General features: G+C 40.4%; 1 protein-coding gene across 5 annotated transcripts in view; it reads left to right on the plus strand.

Annotated features, from left to right (window-relative positions):
- Window positions 1-25,532, plus strand: part of LOC122316170 (protein arginine methyltransferase NDUFAF7 homolog, mitochondrial) — a 46,288-nt gene that overhangs the window by 17,208 nt on the left and 3,548 nt on the right. For 4 of the 5 annotated variants that reach the window (XM_043132708.1, XM_043132721.1, XM_043132716.1 and 1 more), the window contains 5 exons: window positions 15,719-15,837; window positions 16,321-16,361; window positions 17,780-17,875; window positions 18,214-18,408; window positions 18,487-18,603. In XM_043132708.1, the coding sequence (XP_042988642.1) occupies window positions 15,719-15,837; window positions 16,321-16,361; window positions 17,780-17,875; window positions 18,214-18,408; window positions 18,487-18,603 (568 nt within the window). The remainder of the gene's footprint in view (window positions 1-15,718; window positions 15,838-16,320; window positions 16,362-17,779; window positions 17,876-18,213; window positions 18,409-18,486; window positions 18,604-25,532) is intronic. The other variant, XM_043132706.1, reaches the window with a different exon arrangement.

The following is a 25,532-nucleotide window of genomic DNA, read 5'->3' on the forward strand; positions in this document are numbered from 1 at the left end:
GTCTCATCGAAGTCTATTCCTTCCATCTGGGCATACCCTTGAGCAACTAATTTTGTTTTGTTTCGCACTATTGTTCCATTCTCATCTGACTTATTTTTGAAGATCCATTTTGTGCCTACCACATTGTGACTTTTTGGTCTTGGCACCAAGTGCCACACATTGTTTCTCACAAATTGATTTATTTCGTTATGCATCGCATTCAACCAATTCTCGTCATTTAAGGCTTCTTAGATCCTTTTTAATTCAATTTGTGAGATGTAACTTGAGTGAGCCAAAATTAGTTGCTCAAGGGTATGCCCAGATGGAAGGAATAGACTTCGATGAGACCTTCGCTCTGGTTGCCAGACTTGAGTCAATCCGGATATTGTTGAGCATTGCTTGCCACATGTTTAAAGCTCTATCAAATGGATTTCAAGAGTGCCTTTCTGAATGGAATTCTCTAAGAAGAAGTTACGTCGAACAACCAAAGGGTTTAAAGGATCCAAAATATTCTAATCATGTCTACAGGTTGAAGAAAGCCCTTTATGGTCTGAAAATGGCTCACAGAGCTTGGTATGAAAGACTAACTTCTTATTTAGAAAACCGCAAATTTTTTAGAGGAAGTGTTGATAGGACACTGTTCATCAGAAAAGTTGGAGAAGACATAACAGTTGCTCAAATCTATGTGGAAGACATTGTATTTGGATCTTCCATTGATACTCTAGCTCTTGAGTTTGCTGATGAAATGAAAAATGAATTTGAAATGAGCATGGTAGGTGAACTAACTTTTTTTTTAGGACTCCAGGTAAAACAGTTGAATGATGGGCTGTTCATATCCCAATCCAAATATGCAAAGGATCTTATCACAAAATTTGGATTAGATGGCAAAAGTCATGCCAGAACTCCCATGAGCACTAGTGTTAAGCTTAGCATTGATGTGTCAGGCAAGAATGTTGAGCAATCCTTGTATAGGAGCATGATTGGGAGTTTGTTGTATCTCATTGCAAGTAGACTAGACATTGCCTTTAGTGTTGGGGTTTGCGCTAGATTTCAAGCCAATCCAAAAGAATCACATTTGGTAGCTGTCAAGCACATATTTTGTTATGTAAATGGGACAATTAACTGTGAGATCTGGTATTCTAGAGACACTAATACTGAACTTGCAGGTTATTCAGATGCTGATTGAGTAGGTAAAACAAATGATATGAAAAGCACTTCTGGTGGGTGTTTCTATGTTGGGACGAACCTGGTAGCCTTGATGAATAAGAAGGAAAACTCAATTTCCACGGCTGAGGCTGAATACATTGCTGCAAGGAGTTGTTGCACGCAATTGTTGTGGATGAAGCAAATGCTTTGTGACTATAGCACTACCGAAGGTGTGATGAGCGTTTATTGTGACAATACTAGTGCTATAAACATTTCAAAAAATCTCGTCGAACACTCTAGGACCAAGCACATTGAGATTAGACATCATCTTATTCAAGAACTTGTGGAAACACATGTTGGGACTCTTGAGTATGTTCCCACCGAACATCAACTAGCCGACCTTTTTATATAACCCTTGGATGGGTTTCGGTTTGAATTACTTAGAAAGGCTATTGGTATTTTTGCTTTGACATGAGCACTAAAACATGCAATTTTTTTTTTTTGTTGTTTATTTTGTGTTTGTTAGTTGTCTAGTTTCATTTTCGTCGATTGCTGTCCATACATGCGATCCATGGTTATGAGTTTGATGATGGAGTGGTCTTTTCTAAAAATTTAGATACTTGTGTCTTTTGAGATTTGTATCATATGCTTATGGCTTACAAAGGTTTGGAACATGGATATCTATTGTAATCTGTGATTAGCATCACACACTTCACTCACAGCTTGGTCAATCGACATTTCGCCACTTGTGAGTTTTGGGGAGACAATTAAAGGTGTTAGGAAGCTCTACATGCACAACATGATTGACTACGGGCTAGATGAACTCATCACGGTTCTCATGTGCAAAAAATCATGCATATCAAATGGAAAAGAAAAGATGATAATGTTATATCAAAAAAAAAAAAAAAAAGGTGGGGAAAACAAAATAAGTTTTCTATTTCTTGATTATACTGAAACAAGTGTTAAAACAGAAGGATTCAAGTCCTAGCAGCATTGGATTTGACTTTCTGTGCCCTTGAAAGAGCTTCCCAAGCATTTGTGGTTTCTTGTTCAGCCCAACTCTGCTCACACTTTTCGGTTGAAATTTCTTGATTGAGTCAGGACTGCTTTAAACACACATGTCTACATTACTTGTGATACTTTGTTTTTACCTGCATGTTTTGTGAGATTATGATGCTCTTCTACATTTGATATGTATTTATGGTTCGAAAATTGACTTCCCCAATGTTTGTCAAAGCCATGTGAGTGTTGTGTGTTTTAAACTGGGCAAAAATGCAATTTTGGAGTTCTCGCTCGAGCAAGCACCGCTCGACAGGTCGCTTGAGGGTTTAAGTTCGCTTGAGCAAATGCCTGTTATAAAAATCCCTCCAGTGCCGCTCGAGCTCATTTTGCACGGTTTCTCCCAAATTTTCCCCCTTTGCGTGTTTGGAACTTCTCTTTTGCCCTTGGAGTGATTTCTTTTGATCTTCTTCACGAAATCTTCTTGAAATCACGATAAGAACCAATTTCCTCTCTTAATCTTAGAATTGGTATTTTTTTTTTTTTGGTTTCTTTTGGTGTTCTTCATGTGGGTTTCGGTTTGGGTTTTTAGGAGTGAAATCCTTGAAAACCCTCCATTCTTTTGGTTTGTTGAAACTCCTTTGGAGTGTTGGTTGCTGATTGGTTGTATTCAGGAGGCTCTTGATACTCCCAAGGAGATTTGCCCGTGTTTCTCACTTGGATGCACTCCAAGTGTTCAGTAAAATGCCTCAATGAACATTGGTTTTTCTTTTTCATTATGCATTGGCATAACATTGTTCCCATACTTGTTTCACGTCTATCCTAGTGTTGGGACGTTGTTTTGGATTGAGATTGAGTTGTGTTTGAAGGTGGTTTGTATTTAGAAGGGGCATTGGTCCTGCATTGAGTTTTTTTTATTTTTTAAAACCCCAACCTTGACTTAGTTGGATTGCAAAATTGTTGTGTTTTTTTTTTCATTAGCATGGTTGGTTGGCATAGTTGGTTTGGCATGGTTGGCATTGTTGGTTTAGCATATTCACCACGTGCTTGATGAAATGCCCGTATAGACATCAAGCACTTTAAGGAGGTCAAGCTTTGGATTTTATCATCATCATGCATTTGGCATATTAGACATGCATTCATCAGGTCTTCACATTACCTTTAGCCTTGTCTAACGTCATTGACTCTGTCTACAGTCAAAAGCCATGTCTCGACATGTTCGTCTTTGCCACATCCCCCATGCTCTCGCTCAAGTCCATTTCTATAATGCATGGCACATGAATTGTATGCTAAGAACTTCTCTCATCGTATACTTATAGTCAAGCGTGACGTCTCTCTAGGTAAGCTTACTGAGACTATCATTTCTCGCATTTTTGAGTCTCGCTTGTGGCAGGCCTTGACCACTGGTCATTCCACTCCTTTTGTGGAGTTGGGTTGGGAGTTTTACTCCAACATTCGTGCCATCTCTGATGATGGCTCTTTTGAGGTTAGTCTCTGTAACATTTTCTTTCGGTGACTCCGGGTATGATAGCGGACTTGCTAAATGCCCCTTGTGTGTCATACCCAGTGTATCCCTATACACGAACATCTCCTTCCAGTCTGCAAGTCATTGCTGAATGTCTTTGTGGCCGGTCTAGTAATTGGGAAGGGAAGTCACCTCTTTTGGCTATACATTTTACACCTGACTATCTCATTCTCAGTATGATTGTTCTTACTAATCTATATCCTACTGGTCATCAGAGTGATGTGGGTCTTGATCGCGCCACTCTTCTATATGCTTTGATCAATGGTGTCTCCATTGATCTAGAGAGTCTTCTTTGTCGGGTCATTCTTGATGTTTTTCAATCCCCCAAAACATGGACTGGTTTGCCGTTTGCTTGTTTAGTCACCCGATTAGCCCTCTCTCAATCAGTTGCTTTTCTTTCCAAGAGCTTAGAATTGAACTTAAGGCTCCTATTGGTCGTAGGACTATACAGCTTAGTTGTGCTCAAATCACCCCGCACCCTCTCCTTGTTGAGCATCCTCCCGCTTCCTCTTCTCAGCCTTCGAGCTCTTGGCCATCCAGTTCTCAGCCCTCTAGCTCGGCACCATACACTTCGGCATCAGATTCGATCGAGAGCTCAGCTTTCAGCAGGTTCTTGAGTACCTAGCTCACCTTGATGCCCGGTTCGATACCCTAGATGCTAAAGTGGATAACCTAGATGTTAAAGTTGATAACCTGCAGTAGCTTGTGACCCAATGCTTCAACGACATCGAAGAGCAACTTAATGATGATGATGATGATGGTGGCAGTCCTGCAGATGTTGATGATTGAGACCCTTTGCCTGTTGTGACAAAAATGTGTAGTACAGTACTAATTCAGGGGGAGTGTTAGTTGTTAGTAACACATTGATTTTTGGGAGCAGCAGCTTTTAGTTTTAGCTTTTGGTTTTAGTATCTCATGTTAGCTGCTGTTGTTTGATTAATTGTTATTGAACTCAGTTTCTGATTAATTGCTTAATGAAATATTTCTTTTTTAAAACCTGTGCTTGTCATGTCTATTTATGAATTCTGGTTTGTGATTTGCAAACAATATTTTGTGCATATTTGTATGGGTTTGTTTAACCGTTTGCTAAGTGTGTGCAGAAATATGCCAAATGGGGATATTGTTGAGGGAAAAATGAGTTGATTGGCATATTCTTGTGAAAATCTGTGTAAAATAGTATTGTAACAAGTGTTGAAGCGATATACCTTGAAAAGGATTGAAGTGTGCTCATCATTGGTCAAGCAGAATTCAAACAGATTGGGTCACTCGACCCTCGCTCAACATGGAGCTCGAGCGAAGTCAAGTAGATTGGATTGCACGACCCTCGCTCAACATGGCCCTCGAGCGAACTCAGACAGCTTTACAGTTGGAATTATATGAGGGGGAAAGCTTTGATGAGGATGTGGGTAGCTTGACTCCTATTAGTACCCTCCTGCCTCATGCTTCAACCAGAAATGCCTTGGATTGGGTTTTAAAAAAGGTTGAATATCTACAGGCATGTGTGGGGATATCTTGTGAAGGGTTTGAAGAGCAGTTTCAGGTTCTTCTTGTTGCTATTGAAGCAAGAAGATTTACGGCTTTGAAGTTTGCAGCAAAAAAGGACAAGGAGTTGAAACGATTAAAATGCTCCATTAATTACAATAACAAGGAGGGTAGTGTGGGGAGGGACAGGTAGAAAGGGAGGGGGTCTTGGTCTTCATATGAAGCCTAAAATCCTCTCTTCGAACGTAAGGGGGATTAATGATGTCAACAAGCGTCTCCGTATTAGATCCCTCCTTCTTAGCTGGAAAATTGATCTTGTTTGTCTTCAAGAAACTAAATTGAGTTTTATTGATAGAAGCATCATTCGTAGTTTGTGGGGACGTTCTTTTGTGGGTTGGAGTTATTTTGTTTCATTGGGTGCTTCAGGAGGTGTGTTGTTGATGTGGGATAAGAGAGTGGTGGAGTTAGTAGAGGAATATTCTATGGTTGGTTCTTTTAAAAATATTGAGGATGGGTGGAGGTGGGCTTTTGTGGGTGTGTATGGGCCTAATGTGGATAGGAATAAAAGTTTTTTGTGGGAGGAGTTGGCGGGTTTGTATTACTTGTGGGATATGCCTTGGTGTTTGTGTGGGGATTTTAATATTGTTCAGTTTTGTAGTGAGAGGGTGGTCAAGGTTGGATATATTTCTCGTCTCTACTTCATGGGAGACTCATTATCTGGATTTAAGTTAGAAGAAGTTGTCCTGTATCTGTTCTTATCATTTTCCCATTTTGCTTGACTTTGGTGGTTTACATGGGGGTATGCGTCATTTCAAATTTGAGAATATGTGGCTTGCAGCCGATGGATTTGTGGAGAAGGTAAGGAATTGGTGGGCCTCTTATTCATTTTCTACAAAATCCTAGTTTTATATTGGCAGGAAAACTCAAAGCTCTAAATTTTGATTTAAAGAAGTGGAATAATGAAGTTTTTAGGCATATTGAAGTGCAGAAAAATCTGCTTTGGGATGAGTTGCATGCTTTGGAGGATGGGGAGGAAAATGAGGAGTCCCTATTAAAGAAGAATGAGATGGTGACTGAAATTGAGAAGGTTTTGTTGATGGAAGAAATTTCTTGGAGGCAAAAATCAAGGGTGCTTTAGTTGAAAGAGGGGGATAGATGCACTTTCACATGATGGCTAACTCACATAGGTGCAATAATGCCATTGAGGTACTTCATTCCAGTACCAATGTGCTTCATTCTCCTGATGAGATTCAAGATCACATTGTGCAGTATTATGAAGATTTTCTAACCGAGACAGAGGAGTGGGGTCCTAAGTTGGATGGTCTGAATTTTGACCAGCTGGATTTCTGTGCAGCTAGCTGGTTGGGGAGGCCTTTTGAAGAAAATGAGGTGTATCAGGTGGTGAGTGGAATGTGTAAAGATAAAGTTCCGGGTCCAGATGGTTTCTCTATGGCTTTTTTTCTAGAGTGTTGGGATGTAGTGAAAGAAGTTATGCGGGTGTTCCACGATTTTTATTCTTGTCACAAGTTTGAGAAGTCCCTAAATGCTACGTTTATTGCACTCATTCCTAAGATAGCCGGCGCCTATGAGTGCAAGGATTTCCGTCCCATTAGTTTGATAGGCTGGATTTATAAAATTATTTCGAAGGTGTTAGCTAATTGCATGAGTACAGTGATGGATAAAATCATCTCCAAACCTCAAAATGCTTTCGTTAAGGGACTTCAAATTTTGGACTCAGTTCTGACTGCAAATGAGTGTTTGGACAGCTGGTTGAGGATGGGTATTCCAGGGGTTCTTTGCAAGCTTGACATGGAAAAGGCATACAACGATGCGTGCTGAGATTTTCTTTTTTATATGCTAAGAAGATGTGGCTTTGGGGATAGGTGGTGTCGATGGGTTAGACATTTTGTTTCGACTGCTTGAGACAAGGGGATCTGTTATCCCCCTTCCTTTTTGTAATTAAGGCATTGAGTCATATGGTGGAGGCTACTGTTTGGGGGGGGGGGGGTTCTCTCTGGTTTCTCGGTGGGAAATAATAATAGTTCTATTTCAATTTCCCATTTATTATTTGCGGATGACAGTCTCATTTTTTGTGATACTGACAGTGGATAGACTCAAGCTTGAAGGGCTGTATTACTATGCTTTGAAGCTGTCTTGAGCCTCAAAGTGAATTTGGGAAAGTCGGAATTGGTACCAGTGGGAGATGTGAGGAATATTAACCATTTAGCGGATTTGTTGCGCTGCAAAGTTGCTTCTCTTCCTATGAAATATCTTGGGCTTCCATTGGGGGCGTCGTTCAAAGCAAGAATATATGGGATGGTGTTCTAGAAAGGTTGAGAAAAGATTGTTAGGTTAGAAGCGACTATACCTATCAAAAGGAGGAATATTAACCCTTATTAAAAGAACCATTTCCAATCTTCCCATTTATTATCTTTCTTTATTTCCATTACTGGTTGGTGTGGCAAACCGAGAAGTTGTTTAGAGCATTTTTGTGGGGTGGCATAGGAGAGGAGAATAAATTTCATCTTGTGAGTTGACATTGGGTGTGCTGTCCATCTGTGAATGGAGGTTTGGGGGTGCGAAATTTGAGTAATTTTAGTAAGGCATTGTTAGGAAAGTGGTTGTGGAGGTATCAAATGGAAGGGGATTCTTTGTGGAGAGAGATCGAAAGTCTGGATGTGATTGGGGGGGATGGTGCTCTAAAGAGCATAGGGGATCTTATGGTGTGTGCTTATGGAAATATATTAGAAAGTGGTGGGACACTTTTGTAAAACATATTAAGTTTGAGGTTGGAGAGGGTGCAAGAATTCGTTTTTGGCTCGATGAATGGTGTGGTGAGAGAGCTCTTCATTCTGCTTTCCCAGTTGTTTTCAGCTTGGTTGGAAATCGGTAGGCTGTTGTTTCAGAGGTGTTGAGTCATGCTAATAGGACTGTGCATTGGAATGTTATTTTTACTAGAAATGTACAAGATTGGGAACTTGATGAGATTGAAGATTTTTTCAATTTCTTGTATTCTATGAATATAGAGGAAATGAGAGGGATCGAATGTTGTGGAAACACATGGGGAGCAAATAGTTTTCAGTTAAATCTTATTATAAAGTGTTGTCTGTTCAGCAGCAATTCTCTTTTCCATGGAAGAGTATTTGGAGGGCTTTTGTGCCGTCTAAAGTTGCCTTTTTTTTATTTGGACAGCCGCACTCGGGAAGATTTTGACGGTTGACACTTTGAGGAAACATGGCATGATTGTTATGGAGTGGTGCTTCATGTGTAAGAATAATGGTGAATCGATTGATCATTTACTCTTACATTGTGAGGTGGCTAGGGAGTTATGGGTTGGTGTAGAGCTGGGTTGAGTTGGGTTATGCCAATGAGAGTGGTGGATCTACTAGCATGTTGGAATAGGCAGCACAGTACTCTCAGTTAGCAGCGGCGTGGAGGATGATTCATTTGTGTTTAATGTGTTGTTTTTGGAAGGAAAGGAATGAGAGGTGCTATAACAACAAGGAGAGAACTGTTGAGTATCTGGAAATTGTTTGTCTTCTTTGCTGCAGTGGTTTTTGACTGTTGTTCTTAAGGGTGTAATTAGGTGCTTGTTTTGTATACTTCCTGTGTACATGGGCTTCGCCTAGTTTCATTAAATAAAGTTCTGCACCATCTATCCACAACGTTGCGACCCACCCTACTAGTAATATCTGTTCAAAGAATGATGTGAAGTAGGGCTGTGCAAATTTCCGAGATTTCCGACTCCGCTCCGAATTCCGCTCCGAATTCGACTCCAACGGAGTCGGAGTTCTCGGAATTCGGAGTCGGAGTCGGAGTTACTCCGACTCTCATAGTCGGAGTCGGAGTCCGGAGGCCTTGTTGACTCCGAACTCCGACTCCGAACTCCGACTATTTATACCTTATATATTATATATTGTATTATGAATATTACATAGTCAGGTAGCTCAATGGTTGAGGCTCGGTTTTGTTTCTCCGGATCCTGTGTTCGAATCCCCTCATGCACCATTACACATTTTGCAACTATTTTTTTTAGGAAAACCTTAAACGACGCCGTTTTTGGATCCAAATCGGCAATCCCAAACACCAGCCGGCAGCCGGATGCATCATCGCTCTCCTCCGTAGAGCAAAATGCGAGTCTCGAAGCCAAAAAGCACTACAGAGGGGTCCGACGAAGGCCTTGGGGAAAGTACGCAGCGGAGATCCGAGACCCTAACCGGCGCGGCTCTCGTGTATGGCTCGGGACCTTCGACACAGCTATAGAAGCGATCCTCAACTTCCCACTCGAGGTCGGGAACTCGGATACAACCCCGGAGTCTGGCGAGAGAAAACGACGTCGTGAGGAGGAGGAAGTGAAGGTAGCGGTTGTCAAGATTCAAGAAGGAGAGGTCGACGGAATCGAAGGATACGACCGGTACTTCTTCCACGGATGTCCCATTTCCGATCGGAAGCCATCGGAATTCCGATCGGAGTTCCTAACTCCGAACTCCGATCGGAGTCGAACTCTGACTCCTCGTCGGAGTCGGAGTCGGAGTGAACTTCCGGTTCCGACTCCAGTCGGAGTCGGAGGTCGGAAATGGCAATTCCGACTCCGTCGGAGTCGGAGCCCAGGCCTAATGTGAAGAGGTCCTCCTCCCGAACATTAGCCTTCCTAGCATATTGACACACCACTAAGGAGAATCATGTGCGGAATAGATAAAGGAGAAAAATCAAATACACTGTGGGTGAATTAAAACTCCTCCCAAAGAATTACAATCTATCAGCTATAGTTTTTAAGAAATCTAAAAAAAGTCATGGAAGGACACTGCATAAAGAAATCTATCAGCAATAGTTTTTAAGAAATTCCATCTCCTTCCTAAACGTCACTCAAATACAAATACTTTCAAACTAATCATTACAACTTTTCCAAACTTCCAAACAAAAAATAAAATAAAAAATTCAACTTTTTTAAATCCCCAAATAAAAATAATATCAAAAAATATATTCTAATAATATTTTAACTTTATAATATTTTTTATTCAACTTTTTCTCTCCTTTCCTAAAATCCTATAAAACATTAATTCAAACTATCTCACTACTATTAACAAATTATTTTACTATTATTCACAAACTATCTTATTACTATTTATAAAATTTTCATCTTATCTTACTCCTCAAGCCTGTCCTTAATAACACGCCACAATGTTCAGACATCCTTGACATTCCTCTCTCCTCAAATTTTACACACTCGAAAGCTCAAAATTCTTGGTGACCAAAATTCCCTTGCCAACGTTCAAGCAGCTGGTTTATGCTATTTGGAATTCCCATAAGACACCAAATAGGGAATACTAGACAACTAACGGCTCGTTTGAACACTTAGAAAATCTTTGAATTTTGTGGATAGTAGTAAAATGGTTTATGAATACTATTGAAATGATTTGAGTTAAAGATGTTTTATTGGATTTTGGGAAGGGAGAGAAAAAGTTGAGTAAAAATATTATAAAATCAAAAGATTGTTTGAATATAATTTTTTAATATAATTTTTGTTTTGACATTTGAAAAAGTTGTATTATTTTTTGTGTTTTGTTTGGAAGTTTAGGAAAGTTTTATTGGGTTTTGTGTTTAGATAATGATTAGATGAAAAAGTTGAATATTTGAAATTAAAAAGTGTTTTATATTTGAATGATGTTTGGGAAGGAAATTATAAGAAGTTTTGAGAATATATGAGAATATCTTTTTTTTGATAAATAAAAATTTTATTAATCAAAAGAATGGCAAAACGCCTGTGTTACAACTCTAATGCCCCGCCTAAGTGGGTGCATTAGAGGCTATAAAGTCCCGAAGGGCCATACCATTAAAATCAATAGCTATGGCCCAACTACAAAGAGTTCTAAAAAATAAAAGTTTAAGCTCCTCTATAGATCTTTCCTGGTCTTCAAAAGTCCTTTCATTGCACTCCCGCCACAAACTCCACACAATGCAAATCGGAATCATTCTCCACATAGCTTTAATCGGCCGCCTTCCTCTTATGCTTGGCCAGCTAGCCAATGCTGCCTCAACCGTTCTTGGCATCACCCATACCATTGCCGAGCGAGCAAACACCTCGTTCCATAAAGTCCTTGCTACCCCACAATGTAACAAAAGGTGATCGACTGACTCTCCTCCACTTTTGCACATACAACACCAGTCTGCAATGATAATCCTTCTTTTCCTTAGATTATCCGTAGTAAGAATCTTACCCAACACTGCTGTCCAGACGAAGAAAGAGGCTTTTGGAGGTGCGTTGTGACGCCATATCTTCCTCCACGGGAAAAGAGAAGTAGACTCTGGGGTGAGAACCTTATAGAAAGATTTAACCGAGAAAATACCTTTTCTTGTTGGCTTCCACCACATGACATCCTCTTGCTGGCTGTCTAGATTTATAGAGTATATATAGCTGTAAAAATCTGCAATGCTACTCATCTCCCAATCCTGTAGCGCCCTACCGAAGTGAATATTCCAAACAATCCGTCCCTCCATCATCTCCATAACATCCGCCACTGAAATATTCTTTGCACTCGCCAGTTGGAAAAGAGATGGGTACACATCTTTTAAGGCCCGACAATCACACCACACATCGCTCCAAAATTTAATCCTGGATCCTGTACCCACCTGAAACTTAACAAAACGGTTAAAAACCTCCCATCCTCTTCTAATGTTTTTCCACAAACCAACTCCATAAGCCCCCCTTACTTCTCTCGTGCTCCACTCTCCCCATAAGCCGCCATACTTTTTTTCTATAACCATTTTCCATAGCGCATCTGGTTCTCTGGGGTATCTCCATAACCATTTGCCTAATAGTGCCCGATTAAACACCCTTAGGTTTCTAACACCCAAACCTCCCCCCTGGATAGACTTACATACCTGTTTCCACTTGACCAAGTGAAACTTGAACTCATCTCCCAATCCTCCCCACAGGAAATCTCGTTGAAGCTTCTCAATACGGACTGCTACACTTGCTGGAATTGGAAAAAGGGATAAGAAATATGTGGGTAGATTAGAAAGTGTGCTTTTTATCAAGGTGATCCTACCGCCTTTAGACAAGTACATTCTTTTCCACCCTGCCAGTCGCCGCTCAATTTTCTCAAACACCATATCCCATATAGACGTAGCCCTTGAAGCACTCCCCAAAGGCAGTCCCAGATAGGTCATAGGAAGAGAAGCAACCTTACAACCCAGCGTTCGTGCCAATAGGCGGGTGTTTGGAACCGACCCAATTGGCACCAATTCTGATTTATCCAGATTCACCTTCAGCCCAGAGACAACCTCAAAATAGAACAATATAGCCTTTAGCGCTTGAACCTGCCTATGCTCAGCTTCACACATGATCAATGTATCATCTGCAAATAATAAGTGGGAAATATCAATGATGCCCCTGCTTGGGGTACCAATCTGGAAACCTGCAATAACACCATTCACAACTAGTGCCGATATCATCCTGCTTAGCGCCTCCATGACCATGACAAACAGCAAAGGAGACAATGGATCCCCTTGTCTCAAACCACGTGAACTCTGGAAAAAACCCACTGAGGTTCCGTTCAATAGTACCGAAAATTTTGCCGAAGAAATACACCAACGAATCCAGGCCCTCCACCTCTCCCCAAAACCACACCTCCTTAATAAGTGTAAAAGGAAATCCCAGTTAACATGATCATACGCCTTTTCCATGTCAAGTTTACACATGATTCCTGTTTTCCTGGCGTTTAGTCGACTGTCGAGGCATTCATTGGCAATTAACACTGCATCTAAGATCTGTCTTCCTTTAACAAAAGCATTTTGGGGTTGAGTAACAATCTTACCCATCACCTCACTTAGTCTATTCGCAAGTACCTTGGATATTATCTTATACACCCCACTCACTAGACTGATAGGCCTAAAATCCTTAATCTCCGTCGCTCCCACCTTCTTAGGTATCAAAGCTAAGAAAGTGGCGTTAAGGCTTTTTTCAAATCTTCCCACCCTAAAGAACTCCTGGAAGACTTTCATTAGATCTTCCTTAATAACACTCCAACAGTCTTGGAAGAAACCCATAGAGAATCCATCCGGTCCTGGTGCCTTGTCCTTAGCCATTTTCCTCAAAACTTCATAGATCTCTCTCTTCAAAATCCCTTTCTAAATGTGATGCGTCACTCAAACCAATGGTATTAAAATCCAGCCCATTCAGAGGAGGCCGCCATCCCTCCTGTTCCTTTAGCAAGTTCTCATAATAACCCACAACACTTAGATGACGCCGGCGAGTCCACAGAAGCTGCCGACGGGAACAGGGGGACACTCCGGCAAGGTCACGGCGACTAAAGATGTACCCGGCCCAACCCCGGTCCAACCCCATTCAACGCCGATGAGTGAAGGAAATTTCTTCTCTCTATGTAATGGCCAGAAAACGCCGATCTCCTCTAGAATCAATGGGGAAGATGGTATGGAGCTCATAATCCAATCAGGCAGTGATTCGGAGTTTGAGGAAGCGGAAGGAGAGGGGCCCGATGTTAGTAGTTACTCGGTGGAGGGTGATTGTGTGCTTCCTAATGAAGAAAAACAAGTGGGTTTGGATGATATTGATCTGGATGGAGTCAGTCACGAAATTCTGCTAAGTAGATTGGAGGAACCTACCCCTTTAAATTTCTGTCTCCCTTCCCAACCGATTGTAACAGATTGGGTTTATCATAAAGTGAAAGAAATTCAAAAAATAGTGGGGCTTGAGTGTGATGGGTATGAGGAGCAGTTTATGGCGTTGTTTACAGCCATCGAAGCAGGGCACAAACAAAAGGATAAAGGAAAATCCAAAAAGCATAGGGAACTGCAAAGATTGACTTGGTCGATGAACATGGAGGGTAGCGCTAGTAGGGGTAGGTTAAAAGGGAAGGGGCAGAATGTTTCTCCATGAAACCAAAAATTGTGTCATGGAACGTTCGTGGGCTTAATGAGGGGGATAAGCGCCTGCGGATTAGAAATATGATTAGGGAATGGAAAGCGGATATTGTGTGTTTGCAAGAAACTAAATTGAAAGGTATGGATAGAGAAATAGTGCGAAGTTTATGGAGTGGTGTACATGTAGATTGGGCTTATTTGGCCTCTAATGGAGCTTCAGGGGGAATTGTGGTTTTGTGGGACAGACGTGTGGTAGAAAGGGTGGAGGAATTTATTGTTAATTATACGGTGGCATGCTCGTTTCAGAGTATAGCCGATAACTATCGTTGGGCTTTTGCAGGTGTTTACGGTGTCAATTCAGATTCTGAAAGAAACTTGCTATGGGATGAACTTGCTGGGATTCACAGTGTGTGGGATCTCCCCTGGTGCATAGGCGGGGATTTCAATGTCGTGAGATTCCCAAGTGAAGCATCGGGAAGCAGAAGATTAAGACCAGCAATGGAGGCTTTCTCAGAGTGCATTTTTGACTTGAATTTGGTAGATCTGCCTATAGCTGGGGGTATCGCTACCTGGTCGAATAATCAGTCCTGGTCCCGACTGGATCGTTTTCTCATTTCACCGGAATGGGAAAGTCACTTTCCGGAGGTTTGGCAGAAGAGGCTAGCCCGTATTGGCTCGGACCATTGGCCAATTATGATAGACTGTGGAGGTATTCGGAAGGGTCGTCGGCCGTTTAAATTTGAGAATATGTGGCTAAAATCAGAAGGTTTCGTGGATAGGGTTAAACAATGGTGGTCCTCCTATCAGCTTCAAGGAACCCCGAGTTTCATTTTTGCGGCAAAATTGAAAGCTCTTAAAAAGGATCTCCAAACTTGGAACTTGGAATCGTTTGGCAATGTAGGGGAAACCAAAAAAGCAAAGCTGGCGGAACTTCAGGCGCTTGAGAGACTTCAAGAGGTACAACACCTCACACAGGCAGAAAAAGACAGAAAGGTTGAGCTGGGTGCAGAAATTGAAAGGTTGATCCTATTAGAGGAGGTGTCGTGGCGTCAAAAATCAAGAGCTTTATGGTTGAGGGAAGGGGATCGGTGCACGGGCTTTTTCCACAGAATAGCAAACTCACACAGGAGAAATAACAACATTGAGATGTTGAAGGTGGATGGAATGGAGTGCAGAGATGAACAGGAAATTCATATGAGAATTTCCTAAGTGTCCAAACAAACCATAAGTCTCTTATGGCACGGAACAATTGAGTAAAACATACAAAGCTGATCATGATCAATAAAATCCTTGTACAAAGAATGTCAACCATTAAAATCTTTTCCAATGCTGTTCTCCATTTAGAAAGAGCAACCTTCGGAGGCATCTTATTGCCCTACTCTTCCTAGGAAATTCACACCAACAAACCCCCTTTCAAAGCATCATAAGATGATCGAACCTCAAATGTTCCAGACTCTACTCATAAAAAGACATTTGGTTATATGATTACAATTTTGATATTTTCTACTATTTGGTTATTTAAATATGCGCTCTGGAGCTAGTTCAGTAATTTTTTCTCAGTCCTTGTTATCAGTGATTTTTTTTAATCCACCTAAACTAAACCAGTTGTAAACCTGCTGCTATAAATTTTGATTTATGTTAGTGTTCTATTCTGGTTCTAAGATCTATAATGGGTGGTGACCATAATCACATATGTAACCGCAGCTCAGTGGAAATCAGTCCTTCACTGGCTGAGATACAAAGAGAAACTGTTGGAGGAGTCCGTAGTCACTTGTCAAAATTCAGAGTAGAATGCCGTGATGCTGCTGATCGGACTGGATGGGGTAAGTTCTTTTAATGTTTTCTACCTTACTTCCAATGCTTCGGAGTCGGCATAATTTGTATGCCTGGTTCACAAAAGTGAACAATTATTGTATCCTTATCAAAATATATGGTGCAATTTCCATCACTTTTCTTTCACATTTTAATGTCTGCGTTAGATCTCCTATATCTATTAAGCTTGATCATCACTCCTCACTCCTCAAAGACACTCATAGATTTCTATACAACATGCATACACATTAAAAGGTTGGCCATATGGCTTTCTAACCTTTTAGCAACAGAGACATGAATCACCTAGCCAAAAGCACACTAGCCTAAACAAACAAGTAACACAAACATCAATCAAGCACAATCACCTCTCTGAGCTGTTAACAGCTGCAATCTTGCAATTACCGCTATAGCATGTCATACGTGTATAATTTCATGTGCGGTTCTTACGTGTCTAATAAAGTTAGATATTAAAGTTAATTTTCTTTTATTAACAGGGGCTGTAGAGCAACAACCATGCTGGGTAATAATGCTTGAGGTATGCTGTCTTTGATTTGTTTTAGTTTCATCTGAGTGATAGAATGTTGCCACTAGAGTTAAAGGGTAAATTTTGTATGTATCTAATGTTTGTGAATGTACTTCATGTTATGACATATTTCATATGTTTGTTTTATCACGTATTTCAAGTTGACATATTGATGCATGTGAAATATCCGATCACTTATAACTTACAAAAATATATATATATATCTGATCACTTATAAATCCCTAGGGGTTGGCTCAAGTGGTATAGGCCTTGAGCTTGGGGTTATGATCCTCCCAGGTCTAAGGGAGTTTTGGGTGGTGTCTTAGTGTTGTGGAAACAAGGGGTTGGGGTAGTTACGGTTGCTTTGCCACGGGGAGGAGCATTTTGTCCCAATCGAGCTTGGTGTATGTTGGATGACTTTCTGGTCATTAGGGGTACTCTATTATGGGCTAGGTGTTCTCTCTTTTATTACACCAAGTGTACTTGGTTACACTTATTGATGTTAATAAATTTTTACTCACTAAAAAAATTTTGTTCAGATTTATTAGAAATTTTAAGAAATTTAAGTAACTTGACCTACAAGTTGCATGACCTTCTAATCACATGAACTATTACGGAGCTATTATGCAAAGTAAATCACAATTTGAATTAAGTAAACATTTTAGTTAAAAATGTGTGTTTTTTTTTTTAAAACAAATAATAATAATAATTTCGATCAAGCTTTGCACTTTTCTGTTTGTGCCTAAGAACTATGAAGCCTTCATGGTCAAGTGCGTCATGAGCATTTAACAGCATTGATATTCACATCTATTCTCTTACACAGCCAGATGTTTAATTGGTTGAAGCTTTTTGGAGCTAGAAATCATGTTAATGAGTTGAAGTAATAAATAAGGGATGAAGATTCTTCTTCGATACTTTGTTCCTTTGGGCAATTGCTATAGATTTTAATGAACTGAGCTTCCATAATTTCCTTATATATATTTTTTAGTTGGTGCTTTCTCTTACAAACGCCCCGTGTACTTCAGAAATACCTGTTGTTAATAAAATTTAAATTACTACTGATTAAAAATAAAATAAAATTTCAATTTCTTATCCAAAATACCATTTTGAGGGAGATCTAAACTAGACACCTAATTTCCTTAGAGTGACTTTATCAATCCATTGATGAAGTTGTTTGCCTTTTATTTATTTATTTATTTTTATTTTTTTTATAAGTGAAGTTGTTTGCCTTCTTTACTAATAAAAAAAAATGTTGTTTGCCTTTTTGATCTTTGTGCGTGTGTGTGTGTGTGTATTTGTGAGTGCATGCATGGACATGCAAAGACACCAGGGGGAAGAGAGGGTTTGCAGGGTGTGTTTTGCATTTATATGGGTAGACATTGTTGATCAAACCCATTCCCGAGCTAAATTTACTAATTTTTTCCTTGTAGGTGCTTGATAATCTTCCACATGATCTTATCTATTCAGAAAATCAAGTTTCTCCTTGGATGGAAGTATGGGTTGAAAAGCAACATGATAGGTACAAAGTATGCAGACGCCAGTCGGTATCTCTAAAATGCTTTGTTGCAACTTTGTATTACTGTGTTTCGCATAAGGGCGTTGTAACGAATCGGTCATTATCTTTCAAATTAAAATTCAATACACAGAAAGGTCCACTATAATTTCTCAATTGAGGACTCATCATGAAATTGTTGTCCAGTATTAATGTAGATCCTTAACACGTTACATGCATACAAATGCACATACTATTGTCTACTGTCATGAACATTTTCAATAAGTTAGATGCCTTATGCCTAAAAGTTCTGCACATCTTCATGTTTAATCAGCTGTGGGACAGCCTGAATTAAATCCCACCCTGATCCAGGTTTCTTCCTTTAATAGGGAAACACTCTCTGAGTTATATAAGCCATTACAAGACTCCCTAATTAAGGGTTGCGTTGATATTATTGACTTGGACAAAAATCATAGCAGTCAAAGCAGCATAATATCAAAGACAAGAAGCATTTGGTCTAAGGTTTTTCCTGCACCTCGAAGATGTTGGCTACCAACTGGTTGCTTGGTGAGAGAAATCTTTGGTAGTTTTCGTTTCTTCAATATTTCCAACTCCTGACAAAAGTACCCCCATCCATAATTGCAGAAACTACTTGAGGTTCTACATGGAGTGCTACCAAAGATGTCTTTGATTGCTTCTGACTTTAGTTACCTACCTGATGTGAAGATACCTGGTGAAAGAGCTCCCTTGGTTTCAACCAAGGTATATGCTTTTCCTTATTGTTACCGAGGTTCATAATTTGTGATAATGCCCGTTGCTCATTCTTTTTTAATTAATTTGCATTAGTTTGTTTTTGTAACCCTTTAGGCGTGACATCAGGGAACATGTGAATATAATGCAGCTTAGTGTGAAACATAATGGGGGTTTAGAGCATCTGTTCATGCCTTCTTATCTGCCCAGGGTACTTTTGTCAATGTGACTTGCCTATGACCTGGAATTTTCCATATCCTTTTTCGACAAGTAAGAAATCTTTCTTAAAAAAAAGTGAGCAGAAGGTGCAACCCAAGTACACATGATATAGACAATGATGTTCATATCACAGCTGGGATGACCATTAATGTTATTGGATGAGAGGCCAAACAAATAGGCATAACCCAAGTACACAGAAAGGATATTAAAGTGCAAACCTGATTACAAGGTAGAAACTAGAAAAAGATACAAGAAAATTGTGAACGCTAGTTCCGCTGAATACAATGACCGGAGCCCAAAGAAATGAGGTGTCGAAAAAGAAACAGCTAAGTTCATCCAATGAGCATTCCCGATCTTCAAAACTCTGTCCATTTCTCTCAAGCCAAGTACACCACATAACACTAAAGGGATTATTTTCCATATAGCAGCTATTTGAGAATTACCCCGAATGCCTCTCCAACAAGTCAAAAAGATCTACCACCCTCTTAGAGCATAATCCATGCCATTTTAATCCTAATAAAAACCTCATACCATAACCCTTTCCATCTCACAATGAAGTAACAGATGATCCCCTGCTTCGCCAAGTTTTTTTCACATGTAACACCAACCCATAACAATTGGTCCACACTTCATCAGATTATCTGATGCCAAATTTTTCCTTAGGGATGCAGTCCAACCAAAAAATTGACCTTGGATGCTACCTTGCTCTCTATATACTTCCAAGGAAAAGAATGTACAACATTCTGACATGAAAACACCCTGTACATAGATTGAATAGTGAACTTTAAAATGAGTCCATGTCATCTTGTCTATCTCAGCCCTACCAATTCTTGCAGCATACAACAATCTAAGCAATCTGAAATTGCACCAATTTCCCAATCATGCGCAGCTCTAGTAAAATGCACATTCCACTGAGGGGATTCACTAGTTACTTTCCCCAGTCTCCAGTCCAAAACATCCGCCACTAAAGAGACTGGGGAAAGTAACTAATGCATTCACAATTTTCAGATCTATAGATGCATATTGTTATAAACAAGAGGGTAACAATTATACATGGAATTGTGCATTATCAAGTAATTGATGATAATTCATTGAGTAAATATTGAATAATAATGGAGGATAAACCCGAAACTACTTGGTATTCTTCATGCAAACGAAGATATTCAGACCGTAGTTCCATTGGTTTATGGGACCTCCAAATTAAGACTTAATAAGTCCACATGAGCTCTCATTTCCCATCTGAGCCTTCAGTGTAGGAAACTAACTTTTGGAAATTCATACTTTATATGTTTGTTGTGATCCTCAAACAACAAACTTTTGGTGAATAGATTGAGCATGGTGGGTGAGAAGTTAATATCAAAGCCCCAAAATGCCTTTGTTTGAGGTAGGCAAATCCTTGACTCGGTGCTTATCGCCAACGAATGCTTGGATCGTAAATTCAAGTCGGCAGTGTTGGGGCTTTTGTGCAAGTTCTATATGGAGAAGGCCAATGACTGAGTCAATTGGAGATTCTTGCTTTACATGCTCGAGAGATGTGGCTTTGGTACGAAATGGTATACTTAGATCAAACAGTGTATCTCAATTGTTTGTTCTTCTATCTTGGTGAATGGCATACCAAAGGGCTTCTTTAAAAGCTCATGAGGCTTGAGACAAGTTGGTTCTCTATCTTTGCTACTTTTTGTTTTTGTAATGGAAGCTTTTAGCAAGATGATTTCAGGTGTCATGGAGGGCGGGCTCTTATCTAAATTTCTTAGTGAGGGAGGCAAATACCGGCTCGCTTAACATGTCTCATCTATTATTTGCTAATGATACCCTAATCTTTTGTGGGGCCAGTCATCATCAAATTTGAGCTTTAAGGGCTTTCCTTCTATGCTTTGAAGCTGCTTCGGGGTTGAATGTGAACTTGGCTAAATTAGTAGGAGTCACGGTGGGGGATGTTTCTAACATGGAGAGCATGGCTTCCATTTTGGAATGAAAGATATCTCATCTCAGCTGCTTATGAAATATTTGGACCTCACTTTGGGTGCCCTGTTCAAATCAAAATCCTTTTAGGATGATGTATGAGAAAAAATGGAGGGAAATTGGCTAGTTGGGAGATGATGTATTTATCCAGAGGTGGTAGGGTCACTTTAATCAAAAGTACCTTTTCCAACTTGCCAATCTACTTCCTATCGCTATTTTCGCTTCCCACCAAGGTGGTTCATCGCATGGGAAAACTCCAATGGGATTTGTTGTTGGGGGGATGAAGGATGAGTTTAATTTCCACTTGGTAAAATTGGCCATGGCGTGCTCCCCTATTCTAGGAGGAGGATTGGGTATTCAGAACTTGCAATTTTTTTACAAAGATTTGCTTGGCAAGTAGCTATGGAGATACCACAATGAATGGGGTGGGGCTATGGAAACACATAAGAAGAGGATGGGACACATTCAAGAAATATCCGTTTTGAGGTGGGTAATGGGTCCAAAATCAAATTTTGGCATGATTTATAGTATGGAATTAAGGCACTCAAGGAAGCTTATCCAAAGTTCTATGGCATAGAAAGAATGAAAGAAGACTCAATTGCAGACCTCTTAATCTTATCCAATTGTACTGCCCAATGGAACTATAACATTCTTTAGATATGCACAAGATTGGGGAGTTGATGCTTTTTTGGAGTTCTATGATTTGATGTACCCTACTTATGTGATGGGGGGAGTTGAAGACAATATTTTTGGCACCCCTCTAAGAATGGGAAGTTCATTGTTTGCTCCTTCTATCAAGCCATAACCACACACAATACAAATCCATTCCCATGGAAGAGTATTTGGAAGACTAAAGCACCCTTGAAGGCTCCTTTTTTTTGTTTTTTGTTTTTTTGTATAGAAAATTTCCTTGGGGGAAGATCCTCACACAAGACATCCTATGGAAACAACGCATCATAGTCAATGGATTGGTGTTGTATGTGCAAAAAGAGCAGAGAGTTGCTCGATCATCTATTACTTCATTGTGAGCCTGCTATGACCTTGTGAAATGAGTTCTTTGTTCGGATGGGATTAGCTTGGGTGATACCAAAAAGGGTAATTGACCTTCTAGCTTATTGATGCCTCAAGGCAACTCTTAAATTACAACAATATGGAAGATGGTTCCAATTTTTCTATGGTGGTGTATTTGGAGGGAGAGCTATGAAAGAAGCTTTGAAGATCGAAAGTGGTCAATGGATGAGCTTAGATATCAATTTTTCAATAACTAACTCCATTGGTCGATTGCAATTTATTTATTTTAATGGCATGACTTTTTATGAGTTTCTTGTATCGGTAAACTAGCATGCATAGGTGATGCTCTTGTATATGTCCTGTATACTTGGGCCTTTATCTATTTTATGATCAATAAAATTTTGTTTACAAAATGTTTCTTGTGATCACAACTGCTATAATATTTTAGAAAGACATGATAGCATACCAAAGAAAATGAATACCTTCCAATGATTTATGAAAAGAATTGAGGGTCACTAGATATCCAAACTTGAATTTTGATGAAAAGAATTGAGAAACCATGAGGAAAACTCATCTAAATTACCAAAGGGAGGCACTGAGGGAGAGCTAGATGGTAAGAGATGGTGGATGGTGGAGGCGTTGAGGGAGGAAACGTGAGTTGCGGCAAAGGAGGGGTATTTGTGAGGTTGTGGCTATGAATCAACCACAAAATCGTTCGAATAGGGAGGCCTTGGTCCAGACCATGGAGCCGATGCAGTCCCAGAGCAAAACAGGGGTGGAGTATTCGACGTGGCAACTATGAGTGGAGCCACTATAAGATAGTAACGGTCATGAGAATGGAAAGGCTCCTCATATCGCTGGTACAACAAGTGCTCAATGGGAAGGAGGAGGTGGTAGGCTTGCTATCAATCTGGTAGAGGATGGGGTGCTTAGTACACTTATGGACGTGAAAGTGCAACTGGTGGCATTGCAAGAGAAAGTGGACTCCTTAATACGGTGCGTTGAGGAAAAAAATGACATGGGCTTGGGCCATGTGGCATGTGGACCTGACAGACAGTTTAATCTGTTAGTTGCAGCAGAATCCAGTAGATGGGCAGCTGAATATGATTGGGCAAGAAGTAACTTGGAATGGCCGCTCCTTTGGGCTTTAGCCCAAGGGGAAAAACAAAGGAAAGAGTAAGCTTGGGACCTAGCCTGGGCCACAAAAGCAGATCAAGCCCGTGTGGTGAGCCAAGAACATTACGGGGGCTCCGACAATCTTCATCAGTGAGGCCTAGCTAGACGGTGGGTGGTCTACTTGAGCTAGGACCAGCCCAGAACAGGTCGACAAATGCTTTCGTTTCTTGCTTCGAAGCTATCCCGTAGATTATGTTGCCAGTGGCCAAGATTCCAAAGAATAGGGGTACAGGGTCTCTATGTTCTCCTATTTCCTGTGTCTCAGAACTGATGTTATTTGTAGATGTGCCACGATTGACGTTTGGGTAGTCACAGACTTCTTCGCCAGTGGCCAGTGACCCTACGGAAGGTGTACCAGCACCAAAAAACATGTTGGAAAGGAAAGAAGTGGGCTCTTAGGGTCGATATGTATCACAGATGATGGTGGTTGGGAAGGACGACAACTTTGGATTGTCCATGGTCTCCACTCAAGGTCCATATCTTTCTTTTGCAAAGGGCCGGAGGACAGATGTGTCACTCTCGATGGATTTTACATATGTGATCCCTGTTGAATTGGTTAAGCAATTGAGGAAGGAAATTGGTGATGTTTTGCAGGAGCTCTCTATTTTTTAAGGGGTGTCTTAGGCCATCCCTCCTATGGGGGTGTCGGATGACTCAAATTTACAACTATTCCTCAGTGATGGAGAGTGTTGAGAGAGAAGAGAGAGAGAGAGAGAGAGAGAGGGGGGGGGGGGATGCTGAATTGACCCCCTTATGCACACTCCCACCCAATCCTAAACTAGTTGGTTATGTATCGCAGTGGGTGTTTAAGAAGGTAGAGGAGATCCAAGCCTGCATTGGGATTTCTTGTGTAGGCTTTGAAGAACAATTTAGGGCCCTCCCTATTGCTTTTGAAGTTGGTCAAGTTTCAAAACCAGCTTCTAAGAGAGATAGGGAACTAAGAAGACACAAATGTTCTATAAATTATGATGCGAAGGAGGGGAGTGCTGGAAGGGATAGATTGAAAGGGAGGCGGCCTCTTTTTGCTTATGAAGCCTAAGATTCTCTCTTGGAATGTGCCGGCGGCTTAATGAGCATAATAAGCGCCTTTACATAAAATCTTTATTGCAAACTTGGAAGATTGATATTATGTGTTTTCAAGAAACAAAGTTAAATTTTATCGATAGAAGTATCATTCGTAGTCTATGGGGGTGTACTTTTGTGGGTTGGTCCTATTTCGCATCTTTGGGAGCTTCAGATGTTCTTTTAATGTGGGATAGAAGAGTGGTGGAGTCTATCAATGAGTGTATTGGGAATTTCTCAGTTGCTAGTTTATTTTAAAATGCTGAGGATGGGTGGGAGTGGGCTTATGTAGGCACTTATGGGCCAAATTTGGATAGTGATAGAAGACTATTGTGGGAGGAGCTAGTGGGTTTATATTATCTATGGGATATGCCATGGTGTAGAAGTGGGAATTTCAATATTATTCGCTTTGCTAGTGAGCGATCGGGGGAACCTCGAACTTCCTTGGCTATGGATGAGTTTTCTGAGTTCATCTTTAATTTGGATCTCATGGATCTCCCTTTTGTTAAGGGCGAGTTCTTGGGAGTATCACTTTCTAGAGCTGTCTCAAAAGTGTTTGCCTCGAGTTTGTTCGGATCACTTTCCCATTCTGCTGGATTGTGGAGGTATACATGGGGGATGCTGGTATTTTAAGTTTGAAAATATGTGGTTAGCTTCTGATGGCTATGTAGATAAGGTTAGACTTTGGTGGTCATCTTATCAATTCACGGGCACCCCTAGCTTCATTCTTGCTAGTAAACTTAAGGCTTTGAAGAATGATTTAAAGAAGTGGGATCTAAGTTTTTGGGAATGTTGCCGGTCAGAAGAATTCCCATATGGAGTAGTTGCAGGTTTTGGAGGGTAGGGAGGTGATTGGAGATACCTCTGAGGGTGTTGTTGAGGAAAAGCTCGATTGTGGTTGAACTAGAGAGGGTGTTGTTGATGGAGGAGACTTCATGGCGACAAAAATCTAGGGATCTTTGGTTAATAGAAAGTGATAAATGCTTGAAGTTTTTCCATAAAGTGGCTAATTCACATCGGCGAAATAATATGATTGAGATACTTCACTCAGATAATTGAGTGCTCTATTCCCCTTGAGATCGAGGACCATATTGTGCACTATTGTGAGAACCTTCTCATGGAACTGGTTAATTGGAGGCCAACTCTTGATCTGCAGAGTGTGAGTTGATTGGAAAGACCTTTTGAAGAAGTTGAGATTTATCAGTTGATTGGTGGAATGGTGAAAGATAAAGCACTGTGATGGTTTTTCAATGAGATTTTTCCAAGCTTGTTGGGATGTTGTGAAAGATGATGTGATGCGTGTTTTTCTTAAGTTCTATTCTTTTAAGAAGTTTGAGAAATGCCTCATTTCATCGCTCTCATCCCGAAGAAACATGGGGCTATGGAAGTTAAGGATTTTCATCCTATAAGTCTTTTACAAGATTATTTCAAAGGTTCTTGCTAATCGTTTGAGCATTGTAATGGTTCTATCATAATTTTCCATCTCCTTTTTACAGATGATACTCCTCTTT

This window comes from Carya illinoinensis, chromosome 1, assembly GCF_018687715.1.
Source record: "Carya illinoinensis cultivar Pawnee chromosome 1, C.illinoinensisPawnee_v1, whole genome shotgun sequence".
Taxonomy (NCBI): Eukaryota; Viridiplantae; Streptophyta; class Magnoliopsida; order Fagales; family Juglandaceae; genus Carya; species Carya illinoinensis.